Raw genomic sequence first — 19,505 nt, forward strand, 5'->3', positions numbered from 1 at the left:
ACTTCCTGCTGAGAGCAGAGCCCCATGCAGGGCTCAATCCCACAACCCTGAGATCATGGCATGAGCTCAAAACAAGAGTCAGATGCTTAACGAACTGAGCCATCTAGGTGTCCCTCCTTTGATGTCTTTAATTTCAACATGGAACATGGACCATAGCATACAATAGGTATTCATTAAATATGTTTTAAATGCATGTAATTGTAGACTCAGAGTATTCACTCCAAGATCCAAGTCTCCTCATGCTTTAAAACAAATCATCTGAAACTAGATTAAGTTACACATTTTTTGAGTTGGGAGTATCTTCAGATGCTACAGAAAGTTACAAAGTTATCCCCCTTTAGCCTTCATCTGTCTAACTTTGCCTGCTCTTGGGTGATTCATTTTTTAATCCCCCCTTCTAGGTATACTTTCATGAATCCACCCCACCACTATCCTCCATATCCTTTGGTGCCAATATCCTACTTTTGTGTTTACATAACACCTGTTATTTATCTTCATGGAATCTTTTTTCACATTGCAGTTAATTGAGTGTGTAAATATTAAATTGTAAGCAATCTGAACTCAGTGGCTGTGTCTTACTCACTTTTTGTCCCTTGCACTTAGCATAATATCTCATTTGCAACAAATATCAACTCATGGTTTTCCATGAATAAATGAATAATATACCTCTTAGAATATACATTTTGGGGTCTGAATATGTTTTATTTTCCTCACTCAGGCCTTTATCTTCTGTGGCAGCTTCTTAGAAAATATCTAACCATTGCTTTCTGGAGTCAATAATTTAAATTGCATACTCTTCTAAAACCAATTTCTGTCAGAGTTAAATTGCTTCCTTTCTCCCAAGAAAGAGAATACTTCAGTACAAAAATATTTTAAGACTCAAAATAGTTTTAATGTTTTTGAAATGTGAAATATCATTAGCAAATGAAAGACAGGATAACCATTAGCATTAACAGTCTTACTCTAATTAGCTATTAATTATATTTGCTGTTTTGTACTATATGAAAGAATCACACATAGTTCATAATCTTTCTTTATTTCATTTTCATTCAAAGCTTGAATCTTGAAAGAATCATTAAAATGCTTTCTTAATTTCTTTGCCAATTTTTAGACATCATGACTCATATTCAAAGTTCACTGCTTTGTTTAGGAAATTTAAATTCCACTGAGATTGTTTACCTATCTGAAACTTCCAGTTCAGTGAAGTACCACTCTCAGCTGGAATCTATCACTGTCCTCATTTTCCCTTGACTTATCTAAGTATACTTCCAAAGATATTTATGCAGCATACACCATGTTCAAGATGTGGTGCTAGCCACTTTGGCATGTGCAGAGGTGAAACAAGTTAATGCCAAGATGAATTAGACTTGACTCCCGGCTTCAAAGTCCTCATCATCTAGAAAAATAAGATATAGGGGCTCTTGAGTGCCTGACTTCAGCTCAGGTCATGATCCCAGGGGTCCTGGGACCAAGACCTGCATTGGGCTTTCTGCTCAGTGGGGAGCCTGATTCTCCCTCTGCCTCTGCCTGCCACTCTCCCTGCTTGTGTTCTCTTTCTGTCTTTATCTCTGTCAAATAAATTTAAAAAATATTTTTTAAAAAGAAAAATAAGAAATAGATTACTGCATAGGTGTGCCTCTGTATTTGTGTATATAAATATTCAGAATAGCCAACAGTTATTAGCTCTCACTATGTGCCAAACTTTTACAAGTAATTCATTTCATTAATCCAAGGTTAATGATTATAAGACATGTCATTATTGTACCACTAAGGAAGATACACTCCTTAAAAGTGTACATTCCTTAAAAGATACACTCCTTAAAAGCCATCTTTGATGGCTCTTTTTTTTTTTTTTTTTGAAATTTTATTTGTTTATTTAGAGAGAGGGTGCAAGGAAGGAGAGAGGAAGAGGAGAGAGAGAATCTCAAGCAAATTCTGTGGTGAGCACAAAGCTGGACTTAGGGCTTGATCTCACAATCCTGAGATCATGACCTGAGATGAAACCAAAAGTTGAACACTTAACTGACTGAGCCACCCAGGAACCCCCCAAATTATAACTTGCTCTTGATTATAAGAGTCATTTCAAATATCAAAGATGTTAATATGTGAAAAAATGCAGTACTTAAAACTGATGAGATATTTCAATGTGAATATTTGAATATGAATAAATAACTCATTTAGTCATCTCAACACCCTTCAAGTTAGAGAATGTTATTTTTCCTATTTATACAAGTGAGGAAATTCACAAGTCCAGAGACATTAGGTAACTTGCCCAAGATCACGCAGCTAATAACTAGATGCATGGGAATTGAACCCACATCAAGCTGATTCCAAATGCCATGCTCTTAGCCTCTATACGACAGGAGTCTTAGATTGTCCATGTAATAGGGTGTTCAGGAGTTTCTATACCTTTTGTTGCTGAATAACTTAATTTAAAATTGGAGAAGAATTGGGGTGCCTGGATGGTTCAGTCAGTTAAGTGTCTGCCTTTGGCTAAGGTCATGATCTCAGGATCCTGGGATCAAGGCCGTATCAGGATCCCCACTCAGTGGGGATTCTATTTGTCTCTCTCCCTTGCCCTCCCCTCAACTTATGCCCACACTCTTACTCTCCCAAATAAATAAATAAAATCTTTAAAAAAAATAAAATAAAATAATATTGGAGGAGAATATAGAGATCTCTATTAGTTCTTTTTCCTTAATTTTATTTTTTCCAAGTTTTTATTTAAGTTCCAGCTAGTTAACATACAGTGTAAATTAGTTTCAGATATAGAATTCAGTGATTCATCACTTACATACAACACCCAGTGCTCATCACAAGTGCCTTCTTTAATACCCACCAATTTAACCCATCCTCCCACCTACCTCCCTTCTAGTAACCATCAGTTTGTTCTCTATAATTAAGAGTGTGTTTCTTGGTTTCCCTCTCTCTCTTCCCCCTCCCCCATGCTATGTTCATTTATTTTGTTTCTTAAATTCCACACATGACTGAAATCGTATGGTATTTGTCTCTCTCTGACTGACTTACTTTTTGCTTAGCATAATAGTCTCCAGCTCCATCCACATCATTTACAAATGGCGAGATTTCATTTCATTCTTTTTGATGGCTGGTAATATTATAGTGTGTGTGTGTGTGTGTGTGTGTGTAGACATTGCATCTTCTTTATCCATTCTTCAATCGAAGGACATTTGGGCTCTTTTTATAATTTGGCTATTGTTGATAATGCTACCACAAACATCAGGTTGCATGTATCCCTTCAAATTAATATTTTTGTATCATTTGGGTAAATGCTTAGTAGTGCAATTTCTGGATCCTAGGGTAGTTATATTTTTAACTTTTTGAGGAACCTCCTACTGTTTTCCAGAGTGGCTGTACAGTTTGCATTCCCAGCAATTGTGCAAGAGGATTCCCCTTTTGCCACATCCTTGCAAAACCTGTGTTTCTTGTGCTGTTAGCCATTCTGACTGCTGTGAGGCTATATCACATTGTAGTTTTGATTTATATTTCTCTGATGATGAGTGATGTTGGTCATCTTTTCATGTGTCTGTTAGCCATCTGAATTTTTTTTTTGGGGAAAAGTGTTTATCTATGCCTTCTGCCCATTCTTCTTTCCTGCCCATTTTTTTAACTGGATCATTTAGTTTTGGGTTGTGAGTTTACTAAGTTTTTTTAATATATTTTAGATACAAACCCTTTATCACATAATGTCATTTGCAAATATCTTCTCCCATTCTGAAGGTTGCCTTTTAGTTTTGTTGATTGCTTCCTTTGCTGTGCAGAAACTTTTTATTTTGATAAAGTCTCAATAGCATATTATTGCTTTTGTTTCCCTTGCCTCAGGAGACATATATAATAAGAAGTTGCTATGGCCAATGTAAAAGAGGTTATTGCCTCTGTTCTCCTTTAGGATTTTAATGGTTCCCTGTCTTACATTTAGATCTTTTATCCATTTTGAATTTATTTACTTTTGTGTATGGTGTAAGAAAGTTGTCCTGTTTCATTTTTTTCCATGCTGCTGTCCAGTTTTCCCAACACCATTTGTTGAAGAAACTTTTTCCATTAAAGAAAACCCAAAGGACACCACCAAAAAATTGGTAGAACTGATACACAAATTCAGAAAAGTCGCAGGATACAAAATCAATATACAAAAGTCAGTTATATTTCTATACATTAATCATGAAGAAGCAGAAAGAGAAATTAAGGAATTGATCCCATTTACAATTGCAACAAAAACCATAAGCTATCTCAGAAAAAACCTAACCCCAAAAGGTAAAAGATCTCTACTCTGAAGACTGTAAAACATTGATGAAAGAAATTGAAAATGACACAATGAAATGGAAAAACATTCACTGTTAAGGAATTGGAAGAACAAATATTTTTAAAATGTCTATACTATTGAAAGCAATCTACACATTTAATGCAATCCCTGTCAAAATACCAAGAGCATTTTTCACAGAGCTAGAACAAACAATCCTAAAATTTGTATAGAGGCACAAAAGACCCTAAAAAGCCAAAGCAATCTTGAAAAAGAAGAGCAAAGGTGGAAGCATCACCATTCTGGTCTTCCAGTTATATTACGAAGTTGTAGTCTTCAAGACAGTATAGTACTGGCACAAAAGCAGACACATAAATCAATGGAACAGAATAAAACACCCCAAAGTGAACCCACAACTATAGGGTCAATTAATCTTTGACAAAACCAGGACCTATAATTAATTCTTGAATAAAATTGAGAATTTAGCTGAGATGATTAAACTTGGATTTAAAAAAAAAACTGTTTTGAAAATTATTTGTCTGAATTTTGTATAAAATTGCTATAGTAATCAGATCAAAGAGTTGTTAGTGTGTCTTACCAACATCAGTCATGAGTCGACTGAATTTTTAAAATCTATAAATCTATAACTAACCGCATTGCATGTGGATCTAATGGTTCTCAGAGAATTATAGAGACTGAGAAAACTTTTAAATTAATGTCTACAATGAATATAGACATCTATTTTTCTATTTTTTAAAGGGTAAGTTAGTAGTTAGTGAAAAAAATCCATCAAAGTCCTCTTTTCTAGGTTTTATTTAAAAAAAAAAAAAAGGTAGAAACACTTCTGTATACCATGTTGAAATTCTAGCATTATGTGAAGTATTGGAAGTAATCTTTGTAAGGAGCCAAAATGGCTTATCAAAAGCAAGAAATTGTATATTTTATCTTAATAAACAGTAAGCACAATCTACTTTTTAGAAAACTAACAAGTTAAGAAATAACAACTATGTACTACATTGTTTTTGCCTATAAATAGTGAATTACATGAAAGAACAAGCGGTTAAATGTACTGTGAGCCAATTGCATAGTCATAGATCCAGACACTTTATCTATGGGAAATCAGCAAAATAGAATTAGAAATGTCAAATAGAAGAGATCCCATTAAGATAATTTTTCCAGAAATGAATAAGAAATTCTGTCCCAACTGTTTATATCTTGGGCATTTAAAATAAGATTGACATAGCTAAAAAATCTAATATTGTTCCCCAAAAAGTATTCCCCCAAAATACTGGAAACAAATAATTCAAAATAATTAGATCACTGGACTTGCTTGATTAAAAATGCAGATTTTGACTCCCATCCCAGACCCGCCTCATCAATACTTCTTTGGGTCAAGTCCAAGAATTCGCATTTTAAATAAACACCTCCACTTAGCAATGATTAAAACCGTGCTGGATTTTAGAACCATTGGTTTAACACTTGACTCTTCCCCATTTTAACACTTTGGACTGATGGTAGAAGTGAACCAATCGCTAGTGATTTTTTTTTTAAAACAATATCAAAAGTTAAGTGTTTCATTTGCTAGAGAGTCTTGAAGCAGTGTGGAGGGACACAAAAGAAATGTAAGCCCACATATTCAGCTGTATTGCAGTTCTTGAATGTTATATAAACAATTGCTGAACTTGATTAAATGGAAGTGATACATGAAGGAGAACTGGGGTTATTGTGGTAGCTGTGGGAATAGAAATGAAGTGACAACTCCAGAAAGTATTTGAAAGAAAAAAAATCAGTAGGATTGGGCAAATTTTACATTAATAGTAAACAGAAGGGGAAGATAGAATACCTTATGTTTTGAATTTGGATGGCAGAGAATAGTGAGGCATGAACATGGAGATGGTATGTGAAGCATTCTGAAAAGAATTGAGAATATGGAAATGGGAGGTGGCCATTTTATTACCACATTTATAAAGACAGTGAATTGGATTTTGTTACTGAGTTTATGTATGAATGGATTTAACCAAATTGAGATCTAATTAATCATTATTTTCTCTTACAGCAATTGTTCAACTGTCAAGCTCTAAGAAAACTAAGTATTCCTGATAATGATCTTTCAAATCTGCCAACCACTATTGCTAGTTTAGTTAATCTTAAAGAACTCGACATCAGTAAAAATGGTAAGATTCTCATCTTATCTCCAAATAACTTGAATTTTTAATTAAAAATATGCTTTGTTTTCTCTTAGTAAATGATATAATACTTTTTATTCAATTTTATTGTAACTCAAAGTTAATTTTGTTGAAAAGTTAAATCTTAAACTATAAACCAAAGTGAAAATCTCTCTCCCTTCCACTAAAGTCCCTGACTCACTCAGGCCTTTTTTCCTCTCTGTATTCAGATATTTGATTTAATCTTTTGTTAAAACATTTTATTACCTTTACACTATTTATTTTCCTCATAATCAGAGTAAAATTTTTTTCCACGTATTCAATGAGACCTACCTTTTCACCCTACTTGGAACTGAACTCCCAATTCCCCTTACTCTGCTCTATTTTCCCCATAGTACTGACCATCTTCTCAGTATTGCAGAAATTACTTATTTATTATGGTTATTGCCTATCTCCTCCTGCCTCAGGATGTAAATTCTGTTATTGTATAGGAGGAATTTTCTGTTTTGGTCATGGATATATCTATCTCAAATGTCTTGAGCAGTGGCTGGAAAATAATAAGTGCTCAGTAATATTTGTTATATTTCTGGCCCAAACTTACATGTGTGGTGATATTGTTAAATGCTGATGCTGATGTTGATATTCTTGTGGATGATATTTTCTTTTTAATGTTTGTGGGAGTCTCCTATTTCCTCAGATATTCATAAATCTTGATTTCCTTCCAAATGAATGTGTCTCCTCATTTTATTAGAATAATGATTAATCAAAAGGGATTATGTCTAGGCACTATTAGGATATAAAACATGACCCTTCTTAAGCAAGTTGGTTAAATTTTGTGTGTGTGTGTGTGTGCGCGCGTGTGTGTGTGCGTGTGTGTGTGCGCGTGTGTGTGTTACTTTTCAGGTAATATGTTTGGTGCCAAAGGAATAGGCATGAAAACAGACCTCTGCCCTCATGAAACTTACATTCTAGTAGATGCATTAGATATTAAATAAGGAATTATGGATGATTAAATAAACAATTAGAGTGAAGGCCATGTATACTAGTGAAATAAATCCATTTGGTGTGATTAGGGAAAATTACCCTAAGAAATGATACCTAAGCCTAGACAGGACAAACAGAAGTTGTTTTTCAATGGGTTTAAAATTTCATTTATGCTAGATGAGTAAGTTATAGAGATCCATTTTACAACATAGTGTCTATAGTTAACAATACAATATTGTGCAACTCTAAATTTGTTAAGAGGGCAAATTTTCATGTTAACTGTTCTTATCACAAAAAAACAAAGAGTAAGGGGACAGAAGGAAATCCTAGGAGGTTTGAGACATGTCTATTATCTTGTTTGTGATGATGGTATCATTGGTATTTACATGTGTCCAAAGTCATCAAGTTGTATACATTAAATAAATGTAGTTCTTTATGTATCAATTATACTTCAATATTATTTTATTGTTAGGGAATAGTTCAATAAATGCTATGGCTTGAGGAATTCAATGAGGCACAGTAGCATCTGAATAAAGGAGAACATTTCATTTGAAGAAAACAATAGAGTACAAACAGGAACACACATATTTTTACACCAGTCTAACTTACCACATAGAGGGTTTTCTGAAAGACAATTTTAAGAGGTACCTGTGTTGACTTAGAGATAATGGCAACTAGATTTAGACCCATTGAAAGAAGACATTGTCTACCTTTATTTTAAGAATAGATTTAGAGGCCACATATTTGTGTGGATAGATATTTCTGTACTTACGCTGCTTACCTATTTAAATACATTCACATATCAAATTCTATTTTCAAATTACAATTCTGAGCGATATCACGTTGCCAAAAATAACACATCCCTTGGTCTTCAGACAGGTTTAACTGAGTATTCTGAGTAAATAAATATCTGGTTTTTTTTTTCCAAGAGGATTAGAAAAAAAAAAAAATCATCCCCAAATAATAAACACAAAACTCCTAAGAAACACCTTATTTTATAAGTCTCCTAGTGGGCCTCTTACACCAAGAAATTTGTTGCCAGAAAGTGAATTGCAAGTTACACTTCTTTGATTCAGAAAGAAGTCCATGAGCATCCTTAGAAGTCCTTGTGAATATTATTTAGGGAGTTTTTGCTGTGCTTATGATCTCTATATTCTGGAAATATCTATGCAAAATGATGTGCTAGACATGTTGAAGCAAAGTTAGTATAGTACAAAAGGTTTGATGAACATGATGATATATCAGCCATTGATAGAAGTTACACAAACAGCAAAAGATTTTGAGACATTAGTCCTTTCACAAAATTATACCTAAGAAAGCTGTCCCTGAATTCTGTGGCAGAGACCTAGACTGTCACTTAAAGAACATAATACATCCTTTAGGAATCTGTCAAGGGAAGAAACAGTAGATAGGAAAAAATAAGTGCAGTGTCAGCATCACAGTTGACAAGGTTGGAATAGTCCTGGTGGACAAGTCAAGGTATGTGAGAATGTAATCTGTATTGGCGTTTAGGTACTGACAGTAGAATGTTTAATTTTGAGGCAGTGACTCACTCAAGTACTAGTCAGTCGAGGCAAAAAATTTGCTTGAAATGTGCTTGAATTTGATAAGTGACCTTTTATGATGAAACTAATTCACTTGGAGGCTGGGGTTAAGTCTGATCTTGATTGTCCACGTGGCCCCAAATCTTTACTTTTCATATCCATTTCTGCCACCTGACATCTTGATTCACCATTTTCCCTCCATAATTCAAAAATACTCTTTTATATTAAAAGTTTTATTTAAGTGAACTATTATGTACAGAAAAGTTATCTACATAATTTGTGTGAATGACTTTCATCTACCTCTCTAACCATAACTCTAACCGACTCATGTCCCTTCCATTTCATTCTCAGGTAATACCAAATTGTTGTTCCCAAATGCATCAGCCTGATTACTTGTGGCACAGCAAAAATACTGTTTTCTCTGCCCCAAATATTCCTTCCTCCCCATTGCTGTCCTCCTCAGCTAGAGTCTTCAGCACCTTTAAAAGACATTTAAGATGTCACTTATTCTGAGAAATATCTCCTGACCCTTTTTACACAGAGAGAACTAGTTGTAATCTATGAGCATGCTATTCACCTTTACTTAGGTCTTATTTTGTGTCTTTCAAGAAGGTTTTGTGATTTCTTTCAAGAGAGACTTGCACACATTTTGTTAGAGTTATTTCTAAGTAGTTTATTAGTTTTACATTGTGTTCATTTTTAAGTACTTTTTAAAATTTTAGTTGATGTTATATGGAAACATTACTAACTTTTTAAAAAAAAGTTTATTTATTTGTGTGTGTGTGAGAGAGAGAGAATGCAGGGGTCGGAGCAGAGGCAGAGGGAGAAGCAGACTCCCCACGGAGAAGGGAGCTGATGCTGGGCTTGATCCCAGGACCCTGAGATCATGACCTGAGCCAAAGGCAGGTGCTTAGCCTACTGAGTCACCCAGGCACCTGAAAACATTACTAACTTTAATATCTTGACCTTACATTCAATCATGGTGCTAAATACATGACCACTAGATTCTTTTGAATTTTTATGTATAAAATTATATTTTCCGCATATGACGGTTTTTTCTAACCCATCCTTATACCTTCATATCTTTTGTGTTACTTTTTCAAAAGTTATACTTCCCTAGGAAATTACCTATTCCATCATTTAGATATTCAATTGTATTGTCATGCATTGCCCATAGGCTTCTCTCACATTTTATAAATCTCTACCGTATGTGTGCCTATTTCTCCCTTTCTATTTCTAGTATTGTTTGCTCATGCCATTTGTTTTTTTTTTTCTCTTTTTTTTTTTTAACCATCCATCCAATCAGAAGTTTTTCTACTCTACTAGTCTTTCGAATAAACCTTGTTTGCCTCTGTATTGGTTGGTTTATTTTCCATTGTTATTTTTACTTTTCTACTTCCTACTGCAGCAATGTTTATTATGCTTATTCTACTTTCTTAAGATTTACTCAGTTGCTTTTTGTATTCTAATATATTAGGGGCTTTTTCAGTCATCACATGATTTTTATTGCACTATATTGTAGACTACATGGTCTGGATGATACTGATCTCTTTACTTATTGGCTTTCACATTGCAGCCAAGTATATTGTCAATTTTTAAAATATTACCTTTTGTTTATAATAAAAACTAAAACTACATATTCTCTGGTTATTGAGTATACACTAAGGATCTACTAATACTACAATAAAGAATTACATAAGATACATGTATACATATACAAAGAGAGAAATAGAGAGAGGAGAGAGACAAGTAAAGAAACATTCATGCTGCATGTAGATCACCCTTCCTCTCTTAAGTCTTTCCGTTACCAAATTTACATGTAGCAATCCATGGATAAATGTGTCACCTTCCATGCCAATGGATCTTTTATCATTTATTCCTCAGATCTTAATTCAAAGTAAAATAAAAATCCCATGTATCAGAGATCAATGCATTTTATGATATTGTGATCTCTGAATAATAGCCTATGCCTGTTTGTAGAGCTGATACATAGTCATAATAAGTTGTTTTATATGATAAAGCAAGACAATGAATGATAAGGTTTAATTAGGCAGTGGTTCAATTTTAAGTCTGATTGTTGATTTGTCTTTGCTTCAGAGAGACTGATACTGTAATTTAAGAACTTTAATGAAAATGAATTAACATGAAAGCCCTTCTTAATTCTGCAGCAATTAAGTGATTTTTCTCTCATCATCTAAAATTTATTTCTGTACAAGAACAGATCTGAGCAGCATCATAGTGGGCAAAATCACTATTGTTAGTTAAAATGAAAGGCAATCAGAGTTGAAGGCATTATTATGTGTTTTACTAACTTGCCAATTATTCCGCCCTTTCCCCAAATGCATGCAAAACAGTGACAACAAATAATATCCTCAACATTCAGTGAGGAAAGGGAGTTTCTCTCAAACACACTAGAAAAAGAAGATATGAGTAACCAATTAAATGATAAAATCTTTAAAATTTGAGCATGAGAGAAACAGAAACTCTAGTAGTATGTATATAAATTCCTAGGGAAATCTATTTTGGGTCACCTTATGTGAGCTGGGGAGAAAATGTTACCATGCAATTGTTATCAATTAACAGTAAATACTCTTTTTTGTGTCTGGCAAATCATGAGACCTTTTATTTAGAGTAAAGCTTAGTATTTTGCCCTATTAAATGGCTCTCTTACAACACTCTTAATGTGTTATTTATCTGAAAATCACTAGCTCTTCCCTTACTATAAGACTACCTTTCCTTTCTATAGAGTCTACTTTTACCCAAGATTATAGTGTTGAAATGAGAATTGACTCCCTGTATTTCCATTAGAGGATATGATGGCAACGAGTACCAGGTCCGTTCTCTTGCCACCTTCTCAGCATCATGCCAGGACTTCTCACTTGTTTTTTGATGTCTTCATCAAGAAATAAAATCAATAAGCAATGCTTACAGGTATAACTAACACTTGACTCGTCAGGGGATGGGGTTTACAATCTGATTATATAGCTAAATATAAATTTAAAAAAAGGACCTTCCCTCACACCCTCATTCTTCTGAGGTCTGTTCTGAGCTCTGTCACATGAACTGATAACTTTTCCTTGAGTTGCAACAGAGCCTTTTCTGAGCTGAGTGATTAACCTGTCTTCTGTGTCTCTGTAAATCCTGGAAAATTGTAAGAGAACAAAATTGAACTGGTAATGATGCATGTGAGCCCTCTCTCTACTACCCTGTACTCCCTGCCAGCATCAGTATAAACTCCTTGAGAACAAGAACTGCTGCACTATACACTGTTTCTAGATTCTCAATAGCCACTATCAATATGCAGGTGTAGTAAGTGCTCAATAAAGTGCTTGATTGATAATGAAGGAAAAATTCATTGGTCAAATATGAAGCAAGATTATTAAATAGTTTATTTTGCTATTATGAATGTTGTGTTTTTCATAATGTTTGTTTCTGAAGTAGAGAGAGAAAGGGAGAGGCAATCAGGTATCACTTTTTAATTCACTTTGTCTAAGTCAGATTGATTCCTCTGTGAATCAACTCATTGTTGGTCAAGGTCACAAAGACTTCTCAAAATTTTTGCCAGACATATCCCTAAGGCAGAATCAATCGTATGACTGTCTCAGATTATTGATCACCTTACCTGCCTTTGGTTTTTCTCTTTATAATGCCAGTAAAGTAGGCAGAGTCTTGCAGGAGACTTTAGATTCTCCTTGCATGCATTCCTACTGAGTTCTTGATTCTCTTCACTAGAGCGATTAGAGCTAAAGCAAACCATTCCAGTCTGTTTATTTTTCTTGCTTTTTCTCTCTCTTTCTTTTAAGGTGTAAATGACCTGTACATTTTTTCCCAACTAACCTACTTGCTGAATGCTTTTGACTTTCTCATATGCAATAGATTGCTCCCTCTGAAATCTCCCTGCAACCACTACTTCCTACTCAGTAGAGTATTGCCCCATTGATCAAATATCTTTGGGGAATGTAGGTTTATACACAAACTATTTTTCCAAAATAATATCATAATTTATCCTTTTATATATCAAAGTATTTTATTTTAATCATGCTGGTTAGAAATTGTACCAAGAGTGTTTCATATTGCATTATCTTCTTTAAATGGGTATAATTAATGCAACTTAACCTTTCCAGGTTGACTTGAGTTCCTCATTGGCTAACTGAAATTTTTCATTAGGTGTAGCTGCTTACCTCTACACATGATAAGAATGATAGACATGAAGAATTCTTTTATTAATTTTGTAGTTTTCCCCATCACCCCTTCTATTATCAGACATTATTATAATTTATTCATACTTAAACTTTGCCTATTTTGAGTAGCCCCTGCTTTTTCCCTGTAATAAATATCAGTTGAGCAGTATATAAAGAACACAAATATTCTGAATTAGGCTTATAGCACATATTGCAGATATATTAAAATCAGAAATAAGGAACTTTATTCCTGACCACTACAATTTAGTTTCAGGAAGTTGATACCATCTGAAACTTGACTGAAGGTAATTAAAGAACAAATGCAATTTACATATGCTCCATGTAAAAATGCTGCATAGTCAATCCTGAGTGTGCACTAAACTCAGAATTCCAGAAAGGTGGGGTTGTTTGTATTTGACCTAGAGAGTATGTATGGAACAAATGCAACATAGAGTGCTTTGTTATAAATCCTACATTGCCAATCTTGGGTAGCTAGGACTTATGCCCCAAAGTAGTTTGAATCCTAGTTTTGATGGAGGCAGCTTAATGTAGGTAAGATTTGATAGTATTTGGGATTAGGTTGGACTGGTTTCAAATCCTGGCTAGCCTCTGAGGCTCAGTTTTTCCATTAGTTAAATGAGAGTAATAAACCACTTTAAAAAACTGTTGTGAAGATGAAATAAAGCAAAGTGCTTATAACATTTTCTCAATAAATTCCATTTTTTTTCTGTTCCTAAATCTAATCTAGTTTACTAGATATACAAATAGCTTGCCTGCTTTCTCAAAATTGAAAAAAATTATAAAAATCAGTGTCACAGTGAAAATAAATATTAGATGAAAATATCGAAATTTCATAAATGTATTTCCTCCTTTATTTTAGACAAGAAATAACATTTTGTTTTTGTCTTTTATCAGCATATGGCACTTATATCACAGAATGAACCATTTGGACAGATGATATCTGTGAAATTCAGAAAATAAGCTTGTCAACAATCCACAACTATTATCATGTGTACTGATTCATACAAAAGTTATAAGTAATAAACATAAATTTTAATGCATTTTAGAGAGAGCACTAACTCATTCAAAATTTGATATTTGTAGGAAGTTTTTTATATTATGTTTGATTAGAAAGAGATACTTTTGAATCTTAAGCCTCTGTACTAAACTCAAGTATTTCTTTCCATATTTCTAAAATATTTTAGTTCATTGTCTCAAATATTGATGTAAAAATATAATTAGATCCAATTTAATAAACACTTGCTGAGTTTTCATTGTTTTCCTTAGTCTGATCAAGATACTGTCAGGAGTATCAAGAAATTGAATATCAGCTGATGAATCTCATTCTCCGACTCCATCCTCTTTGCAGATCACTTTCTTATACAACTCCAATCATCATTTAACCTATCAGAACCACCAATCAATGAATATTCTGACATATCTTTCCAACCTTGCCTTGTTTGCTTGTTTTTTTTCTTTTGCCCTCTTTGCATGGCTTGAATTCTGTGGTAACTCATCACATGATACCCTTGATACCCTTTCCCTTTTCATATCCATCTGTTTGCTCAGTGAAATGACAAACCTGGCTGAATCCAACTCTCCACCTATTGCTAAAAGGATCTGGAAAAACCACTCAACCACATTGACTGATGTCACTTAAATTTATGATCAAAAATCTGAAGTGAAGCCTTCACACACTTCCCCAATGTCACGTTACATTTCCTTAGTCCATTGAGTCTCCTCTTCTGGTGATGATTTCGTTTGTTCTCCTCTGCCTTCAAACTCCTACCATGCCTTCTCTCCCATCTTTGTGGCTACTGATTCTACTCTACTAAAAAAATTAAAGCTCTCAGATGATAACTTCCCCAGACACTAACCATCATAGGTACCCATCTATAAGCATCTATACCCACAGTCTCTGACTCCTGCCTGTTAGCACAGATGAAATATTCCTGTTCCTCTCTGAAGCCAGTCTCTCCACTGAATAATCTTCCTCTCCTTCCTACCCACAAATGCCATTTCAGCAATTCTCCTTATTTTCTGTTACATCATTTTCTTTTCTGCTTGTTGACCCTAATTAGTATACACAAATGCTGTTATTTTTTCCATTCTAAAGAAAGCTTCTTGTGTCCTCTTCCCTGAATGTCCTCCTCCCCCTTGTAACCAAAGTCTAGGTGGGAATGTCTATATTCTCTATCTACAGTTTCTTTCCCCTCATCTTCTCTTAGACCATTCCAGTCTTCAAGTCCACTACTCCTCCAAAATCATTCCAGTCAGGGACACCCTGATCTCCTCATTATTAAATCCAGTCAGGTTTTGGCCATCATTTCATTTGACCTATCAGCATAATTTCAAACAACTGATCACTTCTTCCTGCTTGACACATTTACTTCATTTGGCTTTTAGGAGTCAATACTCGCTTGTTTATTTTTTTTTTCTCGTAGATTTCTTTTTTTTTTCTTTTTTTTTTTTTAATTTATTTTCAGCATAACAGTATTCATTGTTTTTGTACCACACCCAGTGCTCCATGCAATCCGTGCCCTCTCTAATACCCACCACCTGGTTCCCCCAACCTTCCACCCCCCCCACCTCTTCAAACCCTTCAGATTGTTTTTCAGAGTCCATAGTCTCTCATTGTTCACCTCCCCTTCCAATTTCCCCCAACTCCCTTCTCCTAACTCCCCATGTCCTCCATGCTGTTTGTTATGCTCCACAAATAAGTGAAACCATATGATACTTGACTCTCTCTGCTTGACTTATTTCACTCAGCATAATCTCCTCCAGTCCCGTCCATGTTGCTACAAAAGTTGGGTATTCATCCTTTCTGATGGAGGCATAATACTCCATAGTGTATATGGACCACATCTTCCTTATCCATTCGTCCGTTGAAGGGCATCTTGGTTCTTTCCACAGTTTGGCGACCATGGCCATTGCTGCTATAAACATTGGGGTACAGATGGCCCTTCTTTTCACTACATCTGTATCTTTGGGGTAAATACCCAGTAGTGCAATGGCAGGGTCATAGGGAAGTTCTATTTTTAATTATTTTTGACCCATCTGTCTGACTGACTTTGTTCAGTCTTATATGCTGATTCTTCCTATCCTCATTTTGGAGTCCTCCGTGCTTCAGTTCTTGGTCCTCTTTTCTTCACTATCTTACATCATTGGTGTTCACATTTTGTCCCATGGTTTAAATACTATCTATATACTAATGACTCCCCAAAATTTTGACCTGCAGTCCAGACCTATCTCCTAAACTCTAGATTCATAATCAAATACCTACCTGACATGCCCTCTTAGAAGTCTAACAGACATCTCAAATTATATAAGTCCAAAAGTGAACTCTTTATCTTCTCTTCAATACCTATTTCACACACTGCTTTTTCCGTCTAAATTAAGGGGAACCCCTTCATTCAAGTTGCTTGGGCCAAAAAGCTGAGTCATCCTTGATTCCCTTTTCCTTTCATATTCCACATCTAATCTATCAGGAAATCCTATTGATCTTACATTCAAAATACATCCAGCTCCATTTCACTTATCACTCCTTCCACTGCTCTCACCCAGAGTAAGCCACCATCAACTCTTTTCATATTTTACTTACAGAAACCTCCAGCTGGCTTTCCTCCTAGAAATGCCACCCTACTCAGGGACCAGAATGATCCTCTTAAACTACAAATCAGACCAAATTACCCTTATGTCCTTCAGTGTTTCTTTATTTCATTTAGAGTAAGAACCAAAGTCCTTGCAATGGCTTGAGAAGCCCTATATGTGTAGCTACTCTCATCTTACCCCCCCATATCCACACCCCTGTTATCTCTCTGACTTAACTTTTTGCTACTTTTCTCTTCTTTGCTATATTTTAACCATTCTGGACTCTTATTTCTAGAATACACTAGGCATACTCAGGCCTCGTAGCATCTTCACTATCTATTCCCTGTGCCTGGAATATTCTGACTTTCCACTCTCAGACATCCAGACATCTGTATCCTATCTCTTTCACCTTGTTTAAGTCCTTGTTCAAATGCCATCTTCCTAATCAATAATGAGGCTTACCCTAATCACCCTAGTTAACTTCAAAATTCCCAGGTGTTTCTGATCCTTCTTCATTCTGCTCTTAATCTTTTCCCATAGCATTCCTTATTGCTAAGATACTATATAATTTTATATATTTACATTAATTTTCTCTATGTTTTATTGTACAAATTCTTTTGCTAGAATAAAAGCTCTGCAAATGAAGAGAATGTATCCATTTTTATCATGCTATGTCCCCAATGTTTAGTATAGTTCCTAACAGATACTCAAATATTTGTCGAATATATGAATGGCTCTTTTCTCTCGGGGACATTATAATCATAGTTAGTGAGTCAAATATCAGAAAACTATATATAATAAAATGGTAAAGCAGTGACTCCTCAACTTGTAAAGAAGTACTATGTCTCACTTCTCAGTGATATTTAATTTCAGACATAGTATAATCTAAAATACTAGGTATTAAGAGGAGAGAGTGACATGGACTAAAATAGTTGAATAAATTTTCGTGCAGATGATAGAATTTAAATGTGTTTTTATCGATATTTATATTGAGGATTTAGGTGAGGGAGTGAAGGCGGACAGGTAAAAATTATAACATTAAATAAATATATTCAGAAAATAAAAGTTAAAAATGGTTTATATGTTATAAAAATGTCACATTCCAGCTTGGCTTTCATTTATGATCATAAGGATCAATGTTGCTATTGTTATTGTTAGGCTTTATGTTTGAAAATGACAATTGTTTGCTTTGCTTGGACTCTGTACTTATCTATTGCATGGGAAAAACGTTTGCTTTTATTCTTTAATATCAACTTAAAACCAACTTAAAGTCTAACCCCAAATTTTAATGACAATTTAGTTTTGTTTTATTTTGACACCAATAATCTTTTTTAGAACTAAATAAGGTTGAAATCTATATTACATTTATAGGTTTAAGATCATTCTGTCAAGAGGTAGTCATCTGCATTAGTAATAGATAAGATAGTCCAAATAAAAACAACCAGATATACTAAAATCTAAATTTAAGCTGTGATTTTTCAATTTCTCCCATGCTAGGCAGGAAAGATCCATATTTGACTGATTTGGGAATTCTCCTCTTTCCCTTCTTCTGTACACCCTCTGCAAGAATGACAGAGATGTGTAATGATCAAATGGAGGAAGCAGGAAAGAGAACAAGAATGAATAATCCACAAAGTGGATAAGTTCTTGAATAATTGAAAGTTGAGCAGGAACTTATTCAATCTAACTTCTTTTAAAAATGGAAGGGCAGGGGGAGGAGTCAAGATGGCGGAGAAGTAGCAGGCTGAGACTACTTCAGGTAGCAGGAGATCAGCTAGATAGCTTATCTAAAGATTGCAAACACCTACAAATCCAACGGGAGATCGAAGAGAAGAAGAACAGCAACTCTAGAAACAGAAAATAAACCACTTTCTGAAAGGTAGGACTGACGGAGAAGTGAATCCAAAGCGACGGGAAGATAGACCGCGGGGGGAGGGGCCGGCTCCCGGCAACCGGCGGAGCAACGGAGCACAAAATCGGGACTTTTAAAAGTCTGTTCCGCTGAGGACATCGCTCCAGAGGCTTAACCGGGGTGAAGCCCATGCAGGGTCAGCGTGGCCTCAGGTCCCGCAGGGTCACAGAAGGATCGGGGGTGTCTGAGTGTCGCAGAGCTTACAGGTATTAGAACGGGGAAGCCGGCTACAGAGACAGAGCCGAGGAGTGAGCTCTAAGCTCGGGGTTGCCTTGAACCGGTCGCAGGCTCGGTCAGCTCGGAGCGCGGCCGGAGGCAGGGTGACGGGAGTAAATCGGCGCTGTTCTCTGAGGGCGCACTGAGGAGTGGGGCCCCGGGCTCTCGGCTCCTCCGGGCCGGAGACCGGGAGGCCGTCATCTTCATTCCCGCCCTCCGGAACTCTACGGAAAGCGCTCAGGGAACAAAAGCTCCCGAGAGCAAACCCGAGTGGATTACTCAGCCCGGCCCCTGGTAAGGGCGGTGCAACTCCGCCCGGGGCAAAGACACTTGAGAATCACTACAACAGGCCCCTCCCCCAGAAGATCAACAAGAAGCCCAGCCAGGACCAAGTTCACCTACCAAGGAGTGCAGTTTCAATACCAAGGAGAGCAGCGAATTCCAAAGGAAGAGAAAGCAAAGCGCGGAACTCATGGCTTTCTCCCCATGATTCTTTAGCCTTGTAGTTAATTTAATTTTTTTTCTTTTTCAATTTATTTTTCTTCTTCTGCTAAATTTTTTTAACTTTTACCCTTTCCTTTTTTAATGTTTTTTAACTAGTTTATCTAATATATATATATATATTTTTCCTTTTTATATTTTTTCTTTATTGGTTTT

General features: G+C 35.4%; 1 protein-coding gene across 2 annotated transcripts in view; it reads left to right on the forward strand.

Moving 5' to 3' along the window:
* The window catches only part of LOC111143206 (leucine rich repeat containing 7), a 336,603-nt gene that overhangs the window by 35,380 nt on the left and 281,718 nt on the right, over positions 1-19,505 (forward strand). For both annotated transcript variants that reach the window (XM_022496767.1, XM_022496768.1), the window contains exon 2: positions 6,312-6,429. In XM_022496767.1, coding sequence (XP_022352475.1) covers positions 6,312-6,429 — 118 coding nt within the window. The remainder of the gene's footprint in view (positions 1-6,311; positions 6,430-19,505) is intronic.

The sequence above is a fragment of the Enhydra lutris genome, unplaced genomic scaffold, assembly GCF_002288905.1.
Source record: "Enhydra lutris kenyoni isolate GAN:26980312 unplaced genomic scaffold, ASM228890v2 scaffoldscaffold9, whole genome shotgun sequence".
Classification (NCBI taxonomy): Eukaryota; Metazoa; Chordata; class Mammalia; order Carnivora; family Mustelidae; genus Enhydra; species Enhydra lutris.